This window comes from Chiloscyllium punctatum, chromosome 1 (assembly GCF_047496795.1).
Source record: "Chiloscyllium punctatum isolate Juve2018m chromosome 1, sChiPun1.3, whole genome shotgun sequence".
Taxonomy (NCBI): domain Eukaryota; kingdom Metazoa; phylum Chordata; class Chondrichthyes; order Orectolobiformes; family Hemiscylliidae; genus Chiloscyllium; species Chiloscyllium punctatum.
This window is the reverse complement of record NC_092739.1, coordinates 97,518,738-97,532,777: the sequence shown is the minus strand read 5'-3', so window position 1 is coordinate 97,532,777 and position 14,040 is coordinate 97,518,738. Positions and strand designations below refer to the sequence as shown.

General features: G+C 40.4%; 1 protein-coding gene across 4 annotated transcripts in view; it reads right to left on the bottom strand.

Moving 5' to 3' along the window:
- Positions 1 to 14,040, bottom strand: part of slc38a9 (solute carrier family 38 member 9) — a 71,118-nt gene that overhangs the window by 21,089 nt on the left and 35,989 nt on the right. For all 4 annotated transcript variants that reach the window (XM_072571540.1, XM_072571554.1, XM_072571533.1 and 1 more), the window contains 3 exons: positions 11,641 to 11,748; positions 6,805 to 6,911; positions 985 to 1,098 (listed from right to left, as the gene is read on the bottom strand). In XM_072571540.1, coding sequence (XP_072427641.1) covers positions 985 to 1,098; positions 6,805 to 6,911; positions 11,641 to 11,748 — 329 coding nt within the window. The remainder of the gene's footprint in view (positions 1 to 984; positions 1,099 to 6,804; positions 6,912 to 11,640; positions 11,749 to 14,040) is intronic.

Genomic DNA, 14,040 nt, shown 5'->3' with positions numbered 1-14,040 from the left:
CCACATTGCAAAAGAGTAGTTCAAGTAAGCCAAAAGGTTTATTTCACTCCATTATGTGGCAACATAGCTTCCATTATTACACTCCCACATGGCTCCCAGTAGGGAGCCTTTCTTCTCCCTCTTTCTGCATCTTGTACTTTTCACATGTTATTTGACCAAGGAGATCATTTGCAAGGCTGTGGTTTATATAAAATCCTTGACTTCAAACTTTACTGCAGACTTCAACACTTCCAACTTAGGAAATGCTAAACACATACAATTGCAGTGAAATTAATTAACAATTAAGCTAAAAGTAGTTGATCACCCCCTTAAATAGTACAGGAGCACAGATTCTTCTGCTTTAATGCATATTAACCTGTATGAGGTTGAGAGATGGTCTAAGTGGGAGCACTGAATTCCAAAATGTCAAATCAGCATCACATGCTGACTGATGTCACTACTTGTCTACTTCTGATGGACATCCTTGTGCGTGCTCTCAGATACCAATCACAAAAACAGCATCAAGCACAGCTATTTTAGATATTAAAAATTCTTATAGCCCTGATATACCAGACTGAATTTCATGGTACATTGTGGCCAGTATAAGAGCATAACTGCCAAATATGCACATGACATTTTATTAGGCGTGCCAACAAATGGTTTTTCCACTCCTAAGTGGATATCAACTGCGTGTGCTTAAGTTCAAAGATAGACCTGCAATCAAGTGTTATGGGAAAAACATTATTATGCAGAGATATTAGAATCACTTGATAAATTTTCTATTCCTTCAAATACCACTACCTTCTGCAGGAGCCCCAAGGAAAATTCAAATCGCTTAGTTAGTCTTTCAAAGTTAACTGACTAGTTTTTGGTTATATATGTTTGCCACAGAATCTGTGCAGCCAGAATTTGTTCAATTATTCCCCCTCCTCTTGTTTTGATGCCCTTGCCTTCAGCAAACGTAAAACGTTTTCTTTTGCCTTCCACCAAGACATTTTGACATACCGGCTCAATGCACTCTTTGGACAGTGCTGGAGAGGGAAACGCAGCAAATGTCATCACTGCAACATACATATATGTTAATCCCACAAGTAGATAGGCAATGGAGAGATCCCGAACCTGAAGAGGAAAAGAAATAAATTATTTCTGTATAGAGGCATAAGCCAAGAAAATCAACTTTCATCCAACTCAACTGGTTTTAATTAAAAACACACTACTGGTGCATACAATGGAAGGAATCCTTTTGATTTCTTTGTTTGCTGCAATGTCGTAGAACCTGCTTGCTGAAAGATCACCAAAGAAGAAAATATTTGCAGAAAACAATAACATTTTAAGTTTTGTAGCTGTATAAAGTTGTTTAGGAGAAACTCCAGTTTCAAGTGGGCTAACTTGGCATTTCTGAAGAACTATTCACTGAATACATTAAAAGGACACTTTTGACATTGCTGGCTGAACATGATTTCAAGAAAACATTCAGCAGGTTTCAGTGCTATTAATAGACTAGAAGTGCTTTTAAAAAAAAGTTCATACATTATCTAAATAAACAGCAGCAAAAAACATTTCAACTGTAGCAAATTTTAGCCTGCTGCTTGAAAGATCACTTGATGAGAATTAGTTCTACTGTGCCAATTTTGGAAAGATTTGATACGTAACTCATTGATACATGGGCTGTATAACTAGATTAGATTCCCTGCATATGGAAACAGGCCTTTAGCCCAACAAGCCCACACCAACCCTGTGAAGAGTAACCCACCCAGACCCATTCCCCTACCCGATATTTACCCCTGACTAATGCACCTAACAAGATGGGCAATATAGCATGGCCAACTCACCTGACCAGCACATCTTTGGATTGCAGGAGGAAACCCACGCAAGCACAGGAAGAATGTGTAAACTCCACACAGACAGTCACCCAAGGTGGGAATCATACCCAGGTCCCTGGCGCTGTGAGGCAGCAGTGCAAACCACTGAGCCATCATGCCACCATTTAATAATGATAAACATGATGTATTACTGAAGATAATGATTTCCCCGCTTTTTCAACTTGCACTCATTTGGACAATTCACAAGATAAAATGTTGTTCTCCTTCACATTGATATTGCATTAGAACTCAGTGCTAATTAATTGGGCAAATGGACTCTGATTGGTAGAGGCACCCTGGTCAAAAAAAAACTTTGACAAAACAAAACTAACTTTTTGCAGTGACGTTGAAGTTTGTATCGCAGAAACATGACACAATGAAAATGATCCTGAGCCAATCATCCAAGCACAAGAGTATGATCTTACTTTAGCACAACTAGGAAAACAGCCTGTACTAATTCTCTGCCTTTGTTGGTGCTAGATTAAAGCAACATCTAATGTGTTTCCTCCTTGTACATCCCTAATTGCTGACTTCACACCTCAACATTGAAAGCAGATTTAAACACAACATCCTTAAGATCTTTCTCTGGAATGTTTCAGTTAGCTCTTGATTTAGCACAGTTAAGCAAAATCCCAAGTAGGCATTCTTTGTTTGCAAAAACCTATTGGTGTTGGAAAAGTAAACAACTTTTGCAAATTAAGTACTAGACAAAAGGACACAATGCAGGCGAGTCTCTTCCACGTCATTTGCTACTATCATCTCCCTGTTCCAGATTCCAGATTGATGTGCGCTCTGGGATTGAAGTGTTAATTTTATCCATATTTTCAAAATATGGTGTTGGTTAGCAAGTAGCAAGTCATTTCACAAAAAGCCTTCAAATGAAACTTCTCAAATACATTTAGAATGAATACAGTTTTGATAACCACGATACAAATGCTTAGATTTTTAGTTTTAGAAAGTGGACAGTGAGCAACAATAAATTTTCTTCCTTAAATCAGCAAGCATGCCCAAATAACATTCAGCATATTTGCTCCTCAGATGCCCCTCAATCTTCCTCAGGTGCTTGAAGAAAATTGCTTTTCCTAAAAGACACTACATAACTCTGTATATTTATGCTACTAATTTAGTGATTCTGATAAATTTCAAGGGTGTTGCAGGTATGTTAGTGTATTTTTGGGCAGAAGTTCTATAATTGCATTCAGATTTACATTGCAACTGGAAATCGGCAGTGTTGGTTATTACGTTGAAATATCCCATATAGCTTTAAAAAACAAAAAATTAAAAGTAGAAATCACAGACAAGTCGTTATTCAATACAGATCACAATGGAAAGGTTATTGAAACCCTGTAAGTATGGTTATACCAGGGAGAAAATTAAAGTGCTGTCATGTGGAGAAAGTAACATGGAAGCAAATCACATGGGCCACAAAGAGTTCTCCTGGAATTGGGTTAATTCAAGTCAAGATACAGCACTATCTTCCAGGCGACAAGCTGAGAGAATGCAACAACAGATGATTGGCTGCAATATCCTCTCCACTCACATCCTGAATGATTGTAGAAAAGATATTTCTAACGTGAATCAAACCAGACTATTCCACCATAGTCTGCAGAGCAAAGTGCATGCCCTAATCCGCAAACATTCAGCTACATTGGGTTCAACGAGGTACAACTGGACGGCACGGTGGCACAGTGGTTAGCACTGCTGCCTCACAGTGCCAGAGACCCGGGTTCAATTCCCACCTCAGGCGACTGACTGTGTGGAGTTTGCACATTCTCCCAGTGTCTGTGTGGGTTTCCTCCGGGTGCTCCGGTTTCCTCCCACAGTCCAAAGATGTGCAGATCAGGTGAATTGGCCATGCTAAATTGCCTGTAGTGTTAGGTAAGGGGTAGATGTAGGGGTATGGGTGGGTTGCGCTTTGGCAGGGCGGTGTGGACTTGTTGGGCCGAAGGGCCTGTTTCCACACTAAGTAATCTAATTTAAAAAACACAAACAGGGAGGGGCAGGTCAACATCAATCAAAATAATGGAAAGGCTCTTTTGAAGTCATTTCAGGGAAGCTAGATGGAAATTCCTGTGGAGATGACTGTGCAAACTTACACGGAGGTGGACAATGATGTTTGCTGCGCAATAGAATCAGACAGACAATCATAGATACAGCCATAGAGATGTACAGCATGGAAACAGACGTTTCAGTCCAACTCATTCACACAGACCAGACACCCTAAACTAATATAGTCCGATTTTCCAGTATTTGGCCCAAATCCCTCAAAAGCCTTCCTATTCATATACCCATCCAGATGCCTTTTAACTGTTACAATTGTACCATTCATACTCACATCACCTTCTGCGTGAAAAACTTGACCCTCAGATCCCTTTTAAATCTTTCCCCTCTCACCTTAAACTGAAGCCCTCTACATTTGGCTATTCACCCCATCAGAGCCCCTCATCATTTTTTAAACCTCTATAAAGTCACTCCTCAGTCACCGATGCTCCAGGGGAAAACAGCCCCAGCCTATGTAGCCTCTCCCTATAGCTCAAAGCCTCCAATTCTGGCAACATCCTTCAAGAGACAAAACATGTATTTAGGTTTGTAGCAAAGCTGGGTCAAAGTACCAGGTTTATATGGGTTCTCTTTGAAGAATAACTGAAGTTAGAAGTCTCCAGATTTCAACAAGATAATGGATGAGTTTCTGTGGAGGCATCCCTCTTCAGATGAAAAAGATGTAGTACACTCTTTAACCCAGGAGTCCAAATGACTCAAGAGTGGTGAACACCTGCCCTCTTACTCCCTATTTCCCCAAACCAAAGCTGCGAAGATAGAGATGCTTCAAGATTTTGTAGTGCAGCACAGAAACATACGTGAACTGTACTGACAATGAGGGGACAGTCAAAACAAATTTCAATGAGTGACAGCACATAAATATGTACTTCCATATATTCCACATTACACAAAATTATCTGAAGAAATACTAGCGAACACAAGACTACTATCTCGCGCTATTGTAATTCTGGTCATTGACATAAACCCTGTAAGTATGGCTAAACCAGGAAAAAAAGTTAAAGTGCTGACACTCGGTGGCAGGTATTCAGAATAGTTGCACATGCACACTAATGGACACTCCTCAACTGTAACACCTTTCCAGTCAGTGAACAGGATGAGAATTTTGCCTGATTTTCAGACTATTTAAGCACAACAGGCAGGAAAACAGGCTTAGAAAGCAAATTGACAGGTTGAATCTCTCAGACATACCACTTGTTCTAAAACTGCACCCAGAGTCTTTGAAAGGGAAGCAACAATGCAGGTAGGTATTAGAGACCCACATAGGTTTCCACAATTTATAATAAAATTAACCATGAAAACAGACCAAGAGAGCAAATACATAGAACTCATTTTTCTTCCTCCACCACGTTAAAGCTTTACGCAGACAGCTTTCAAAGCAATCTGAGAAAGCTCAGGTAGTAGATAATGGAACTCTTTTTACCAGGGTCATTGTCTCAACTTAATGCACAAATAAATCTTTTTCCTTGAAATGTGCTATTTAAAAGTAGGTTAATATTACAATTAATCACTCCTTCATTCACCAACCAATTCGAGGTAGGGAATTTTATTGGCTGAAATTTCTGGATTATATCTTTGTTTACCGAATCATTGGATCATACTTACAGAAAGACAATTGCAAAATTATAGGCGAAGCAGATCAAGTAATTACAATTAATGACTATACAGATCTAAAATAGGTAGGTTAAAAACTTCGCTAGCTTGTATCAAGCTGGCTTATTGACTTTGACATGGCCAGCTGACACTGCCATGTGCAGGAAGTACTCCTCCTCCTATTGCTGCATAAATAAAAAAAAACGCACCTTGTAAACTATGAGCTTTAGGCTCCATGTTAAAAAAAAAACACAAGGTCGTAAATGAGTGCTAGCTGATGTCAAACCTGCAACATTACAAATACACTTCGGAGGAAAGCAAAAGCTTCAGAATCATGTTTGTGCCAGTAATTCCTGGTCTACAACCCTCAGAACCAAGGCAGAAAGCCTAAAAGCAAAACTTCTCAATCTGGGACTGGATACCAACAGACTTAAAGCAACATGGTCTACCAAGTGAGGAGAAAGTGAGGACTGGGCTGAAGCCTGAAACGTTGATTCACCTGCTCCTCAGATGCTGCCTGACCTGCTGTGCTTTGCCAGTGCCACACACTCAGTCCACAAAGTGAACCAAAACTCCCCTCAGAATGGTGAATGGGTTGGTAGGTTAGAGGAACAGTAACACTGCACACACCCCTGCTAGAGATAACAGGACAGAAAGAATAAACAGTTTTGCCACCATTCAAATAACCAGGTTGCTTTATTTCCAGAATTCGAGAAAACATCACAATCTTAGGAGTCTGGAACAAGAAAAGTTAGGAGATGAGGAGAATCTTTGAGGGCTGTGCAAAATTGGAACTCCCTGCACAAGATAGTGGAGACAAGGTCATCAGATTTTTTTTAGGCTTAAGTTTATGAATGGCTTGTCAGGAAAAAGGACTCAAAAGTTTATGGGGCAACTGGAAATGTGGAACCTAAACAATAGTGGCTATGATATTACTGAATGAGAGCTTGAGGGGTCAACTCGTCTGCACTTGCTCCTAATTTTTATGTTCATTACTTGCCTTGTGGATGATCCACACAGTTTGCCCAAAAACAGTTAAAATATTGTTCTAAATGAAATTAATTTTAAAAAGTTTCCTCCCTGCCCAAGGAGTAACAAATTGAAAGCACATTATCTTTTCACTCACTATATTTCACATGAGATGGGTGAAAACTTAAAAGTTTTAGACAGGGATGGTACATAATGGGAAGATAAAGTGCAATATGCAATTCAGACAACAGCTTGTTAATACCAGACAGCCAAGTTAAATACGATTATACCATAGATGAAATGTAGCAAATCAGCTGAGCCTCTTCCAAATGTTACAGCTTACATTATTTTCTTGATGTTGGTTGTTCTTCAACAGGGTGATGACACAGTTGTGAATGAAGAAAGCAAGTGCAAGAACTCCAGTCATATGTGGAAAAGACAACCTGAACTCTAGAGAAAAGTAAAAGCAAAAGCAGAATTTCACAAGCTACATAATCAGCAACCATGAGTTTTCAGTTTATTTTGGTTGAAAATCCATTTTATGCTTAAAACATGACCCTGATGCAGTTTATGGTATCTGAACAATGTGAAAGATGGCTTATCAAGACTCAAGCATAAAACTTTAGAAAGGAACAAAATTTATCCAGCTTGAGAAGCAGGTGCTGATTGAATGTCCTGACCAGAGTCAAATGACTTGGTATGAACTTAATCAGCTAAGACAGTTAACAGTTTCTGCTGCATGTTAGCATAAACCATGGTCCAATTGAATTCACCAACGACCCCAAATTCTAAGACCAGACTTCCTCCCTGACCAAGAAATTCCCTCTGTCCTTTAGACTAACTGCATTCTCAAATGCAATTATTCAAGTACTTTTAGTGTATTGTCTCTTCCAGGAACTTTCTTAAAATGCATTTGCTGGATTTTATTTTTAAATCAAACTGTCGTTAAGGAAGAACATGTAGGCTTGTTGGAATGTTGAAACTTGCAAAGATATCAAAGTCCAGGAGGCTCACCTCTTTCACTTAAAGTAGAATTTTGGGTTGAATTGAAATGTAGGGGAAGAAGCCAGTGTCAGAGCAGAGTACTCAAATCACGAGGACTTGATCTCTCAATCTTTCAAAAAGAAAAGGGAGACCATGTTCATTTTCTTCCCAACAATGTCTTGAAATGGAAAAGTGTCCACAAATATTGCGACATGCAAGTTGTGATTTATGCAAAGTATTTTCAGCTAATGTTGGAAATCAGAAATCTAAACCCACAAGATTTTCCCTCCATGTTAACACCAAGATTATTAAACAAGGAATTGCAAGTCCTTATATAGAAAGGCTGGCTGCAGGATAATTAATAATTGTAAATACTATTTCTGAAAATAAAAAGTTTTCTGCTTCATTCACCCGCTCAATGTTCAGCCAAATTAATCAGAGAGGGATCTAGAGTTATGCGAAAAGGCAAGAATGTAGAGTTGGGGAGTTTCAAATCATCTAATATTTCACTGAATGAGGGGAGCAGACTCAAATGGGCTTGAACTACCTCCTTCTGCTCCAATGTTATTGAAAGCCTGGATTGGGGCTTGAAGTCATAACTTTTATATTAAGAGGGAGTTTCAGATGATGACAGGAAGCTTTTATAAACCAAGGTCTGCAGTTGTGAAGAATATGGGATGGATTAATAACTTATAACAAAGGAAGGAGCAGTTTGTCAAAACGAAGGCTAATAATTGATGACATGGATAATGGAAAACAAAGGAAAACAGATGCAAGTATGATGTATTAGATAACTCACTTTAGGGGGTCACAACCACTATCTCTGGGCCCCAGTGGTCAGACAGAATCTTATTACTAAAAATAAGCTTTGCCATTTCGATACAGAATTGGCTCAAAAGGTAGAAGACAGAGGGTTGTTTTTCAGACTGGAGGCCTGTGACCAATGGAGTGTCACAAGAATCAGTGCTGGGCCCTCTACTTTTTGTCATTTACATAAATGATTTGGATGCAAGCATAAGAGGTAGTTAGTACGTTTGCAGATGACATCAAAATTGGAGGTGTAGTGCACAGCGAAGAGGATTACCTCAGATGACAACAGGATCTGGACCAGATGGGCCAATGGGCTGAGAAGTGGCAGATGGAGTTCAATTCAGATAAATGCCAGGTGCTGCATTTTGGGAAAGCAAATCTTAGCAGGACTTATACACTTAATGGTAAGGTCCTAGGGAGTGTTGCTGAACAAAGTCCTTGGAGTGCAGGTTCATAGCTCCTTGAAAGTGGAGTTGTAGGTAGATAGGATAGTGAAGGCGGCGTTTGGTATGCTTTCCTTTATTGGTCAGAGTATTGAGTACAGGAGTTGGGAGGTCATGTTGCGGCTGTACAGGACATTGGTTAGGCCGCTGTTGGAATATTGCGTGCAATTCTGGTCTCCTTCCTATCAGAAAGATGTTGTGAAACTTGAAAGGGTTCAGAAAAGATTTAAGGATGTTGCCAGAGTTGGAAGATTTGAGCTACAGGGAGAGGCTGAACAGGTTGGGGCTGTTTTCCCTGGAGCATCAGAGGCTGAGGGGTGATCTTATAAAAAGGTTTACAAAATTATGAGGGGCATGGATAGGGTAAATAGGTAAAGCCTTTTCCCTGGGGTAGGGGAGGTCCAGAATTAGAGGGCATAGGTTTGGGGTGAGAGGGGAAAGATATAAAAGAGACCGAAGGGGCAACTTTTCCACGCAGAGGGTGGTACATGTATGGAATGAGCTGTCAGAGGATGTGGTGGAGGCTGGTACAATTGCAACATTTAAGAGGCATTTGGATGGGCATATGAATAGGAAGGGTTTGGAGGGATATGGGCTGGGTGCTGGCAGGTGGGACTAGATTGGATTGGGATATCTGATTGGCATGGACGGGTTGGACCAAAAGGGTCTGTTTCCATGCTGTACATCTCTATGACTCTACCTGTCCTGTGCCCAGCATTTCCCTTCACTAATTGAAGCAAGACCATTTCTGTGATAATTAAGCAAAGTGGTGACAAAAATCTCTTTGGGGAATCAGTTTGTTTGCAGCATAAGTAACCAGAATTCAACAGTATTTCAGCCCACTAGAGCAAGTGGGCAAAAACTGTGCCAGGATTGTTGGCAGCACAGGTCTAACTTTTCTATAGGCTTCTCACCCTGACTCAGGTAAAGAAAAGCCACTCAATTATGCAGATATGTTCGATAAAATCTTGATTCCAACCAAGTCTCAATTGCAACTGAGATTCAAATCCATAAAAACCACTAACTCCCCTAGAACATGCAAGAGACCCCCAAAACAGAAGGGCAAATTGATATGTACAAAGTGACTGATGGCATTCAATGCAGATGTTGAAATTAATGATCCTCTTATGGGTTTTTTTTGTTGGTGGTGGTGGTGGTGGGGGGGGGGGGGGGGGGGGGGGGGGAGAGAAGAGAAGAGGTTGGAGGAAGAAAGTGACTGGAAGAAAAAAGATAGAGATTACGGCAATTTAACTATTGAAAAGCAAATTGAATAAATATTGAAATATTTCAAGTGACTGCAGAACAGGTTGCCCATATTTGGCTGTTGACTGGCATCATCTTATACTTCATTTGGACCTCCTGCATAGTGCATGATGGTCAATCAATCAAATCAAATCAAAATCAGGGTGGGGGGGGGGGGGGGGGGGGGAGAAAAAAAAATCAGACCCCTACAAGAGATTTGATACCTTACCCTAACTTTTAAAACATGTTGAGTGTTTAAAGGCTGACATTTCAACTGACACCAAGTTTTGAATGGGTTTAGAAATGTACAGCTCCTTGAGAATTGTTGTTATTTAGCTAGATAATGAAAGCTGGGGTCCATCATGCAGAACAATTTCCCCCATTTAAGACAAATTCAGAAATGTTATGGTCAGAGTGTATCCAATTTGTTCTACGTACAAATGTAGGACTACCACTTACAAGTCTGATCAAACTAATTTAGTGCTAACAAAATCTGATTGGACATCAGAATATTGGATTTGGGATCAGACTAATCCATTCAGCCCTTGGCCCCTGCTGCACCTTTTATTATATGACCATTATTGATCGGTTTGGAGTCTGACCACCCCATAAACTAGAGTCCATGAAACATCTTCCTGTCTCATTCTTGAAGAAATTCAATGACTTGCAGATGAGGTAGATCAAACTTCATTAACGTGACAAAATCAACATGCTTCATGTTACCAATTTTTGGTCAACAAAAAATTTGCATTGAGTTCATGGAATTTTTATAACATTAACCAGAGAGAAAGAAGCATCTTCAGAAGCCAAAGGGGTGTGAATTCCTCACCCAGTGCCCAAACTATCCCCATTTCCCTGATACACAGATAAAGTGAGTCAGACACCGATAGTTATATTTTTGGATGTGGTGGTGGGAAGGAGCAGAATAAAAATCCAAAAAGGAGGAAATGACTCTGGATACAGAAGTCACAGCTCAAACCTTTTGATGAAAAACAGTAGTTCAAAATAACGTCTACAAAATCTTGATTTGTCTACAAGCAAGAACAAAGAAAGGTGGAATGTGATGTGGTGGAACTTCCCAAGAAGTGAAATTTACAAAGACCCAAGAATATACCAAGGGACACCAGACGAGAAAAAATAATTCTGTTTTCACTCCACCAATGCTGCCAGACTTGCTGAGTTTCTCCTACAATTTGTTTTCTTTTTGCCCTGAAATGTAATCATCTCTCAACATGTCTAGACATTTGGAATTCACAATAAAGCAATTACCTTGAACAATCGAATTCACATCTCCCAAAGGGGAGGGGAGCTTGTTGGACAACCCTTCAGAACTGCAATCAAGCAGAAACCATGGAGAGACTACGAACCAGCGCCTCTCAGCACAGATCTTAGCAAAGTTATGACTCACAGATACTCAGCTGAATAAAGTTAACGCACAAAGACAGTTTCAGGTGTGCCAAGGTAACAAAGGGCTGTGAAAGCAAACTTTAGGACAGAAGTCACAACTTCCTACATTGAATGGGGTAAACAGCCTTAATACAATCCTGATTCCATCTTTAAAGGTGAACTCAAGAGGCAGTTCCTCAAATGAATCATCTCCTACAGCTTCTCTTTAATTTGAATAGTTTGACATACCTCATTATACATGAAGTATAGTAAAGGGAGGAAGGAGATTGCACACATTTATTAAACAAAGTTACCTGCAACAAAATTGTTTACAGATTCAAACCAGTAGAACTCCAAATGAAATCCTTGTCTCCCAGCCTTCAGTGTTACAAGTACAATTAAATAAAAGACTGAAACGGTGCCTAAAAGTAGAAACAAATATTACACTTGCATTAATATACAGATACATAAATGCAATTAAAAATGAACATTAAAAAGACCCACTCTGCCCTCTAATGGTTAAACTGAGAAAGTGCACTAGCTCATGCTGTTCTAGTCCTATAAACACATGAACTGGATCACAGTTCCTAACTGGAGCTGTTGAATGAATCTCAGTCAGCAAGGAAGTTGGAATACTGTAATCATAATTTGCATCTCGCATTGTGGAATTTAGGATGAAGGGTGTGCCGAGTAGAAAGGAAGGACAGAAGTGCATGTCAGGCATGCATGAGATGCTCTTTGCTATGGTAGTTCCCTGTCCTGCCTTTAGTCAGTCAGTCCTTCAGATTGAATATGTTATCCGGACATACGTACGAAAAGAGGTCATGAGTGAAGCACTGGACAACTCATCAGCTCAAAAGTTTGTGAGAAGATTTGTAGCTCTGGTGCTCGTTGTTGTGGTTCTGTTTGCCGAGCTGGGAATTTGTGTTGCACAACACAAACCACAACAACTCATCAGCTCTCAAGGAACTGTATCTTAAGATATGGGAATATATATATATATATATAAAAAGTTGGCAATTATTTGAAGAAAAATAAAAAACCCTCAATACTGCATTAACATCGAAGCAGGTTTCAAATCCTATACAATGCAATCATGATGCAATACTCAGTAGATAATTTCTCATCCTGGGTACGGAGACCCAGCAACTGAACAAAGGTCCAAATAATCGATCAGTCAGGAGCATTATTGGACACGTAGTAAATAAGGTAAATGATCAGGTACTTTTTAAATAAAAGAGGCACAGGATACAAATGCTACAGAAATAAGAGGCAGCATCTTCCAAGCAAAGCTGGCACCACGTACCTACAGATCAATTGTGTTCAATGATTCTAAAACAAAAGTATTCACTCAGGGTAGACTGAAAAGCTGAGCACAGTTCTAGTCCACAATAGATAGTCAAACAGCCAGTGGAGGACGCGTGCATTGCTTGGCCAATTCTAATTAAATCATTTAGAGATAGAAGTGCCCGCAGCCCATGGCCTAACAGTGTTCAAATTCCAGCCTCCACAAACATTTCAATTTGGCTACATGCCTTCAGCTTGAAGATATCTTGTCTTTAGAAATGTTTAATCACCTCCACTCACGATGAGCATTTTTAAAAAAGACCATTAGACATAGGAGTGGAAGTAAGGCCATTCGGCCCATCGAGTCCACTCCGCCATTCAATCATGGCTGATGGGCATTTCAACTCCACTTACCCACATTCTCCCCGTAGCCCTTAATTCCTCGAGACAACAAGAATCTATCAATCGCTGCCTTGAAGACATTTAGCGTCCCGGCCTCCACTGCACTCTGCGGCAATGAATTCCACAGGCCCACCACTCTCTGGCTGAAGAAATATCTCCGCATTTCTGTTCTGAATTGACCCCCTCCACTTTTAAGGCTGTGTCCACGGGTCCTAGTCTCCTCACCTAACGGAAACAATTTCCTAGCGTCCACCCTTTCCAAGCCATGTATTATCTTGTACGTCTCTATTAAGTCTCCCCTTCATCTTCTAAACTCCAATGAATACAATCTCAGGATCCTCAGCCGTTCCTCGTATGTTAGACCAACCATTCCAGGGATCATCGTGTGAATCTCCGCTGGACACATTCCAGTGCCAGTATGTCTTTCCTGAGGTGTGGGGACCAAAACTGGACACAGTACTCCAAATGGGGCCTAACCAGAGCTTTATAAAGTCTCAGTACGGTGCTTTTATATTCCAACCCTCTTGAGATAAGTGACAACATCGCATTTGCTTTCTTAATCACAGACTCAACCTGCATGTTGACCTTTAGAGAATCCTTGACTAGCACTCCCAGATCCCTTTGTGCTTTGGCTTTACGAATTTTCTCACCGTTTAGAAAGTAGTCTATGCTTTTATTCTTTTTGCCGAAGTGCAAGACCTCGCATTTGTTCATGTTGAATTCCATCAGCCATTTCCTGGACCACTCTCCCAAAGAATTAAAGAGGTGACAAGTAGGTTAGACCAGGGGAACCCAGTGGATGTGGTCTATCTAGACTTCCAAAAGGCCTTTGATAAGGTGCCACACGGGAGACTGCTGAGCAAGGTGAGGGCCCATGGTGTTCGAGGTGAGCTACTGGTATGGATTGAGGATTGGCTGTCTGACAGAAGGCAGAGAGTTGGGATAAAAGGTTCTGTTTCGGAATGGCAGCTGGTGACAACTACAATAAGTCTAACAACTACACTTCCTTTAATATTCATTGGGAG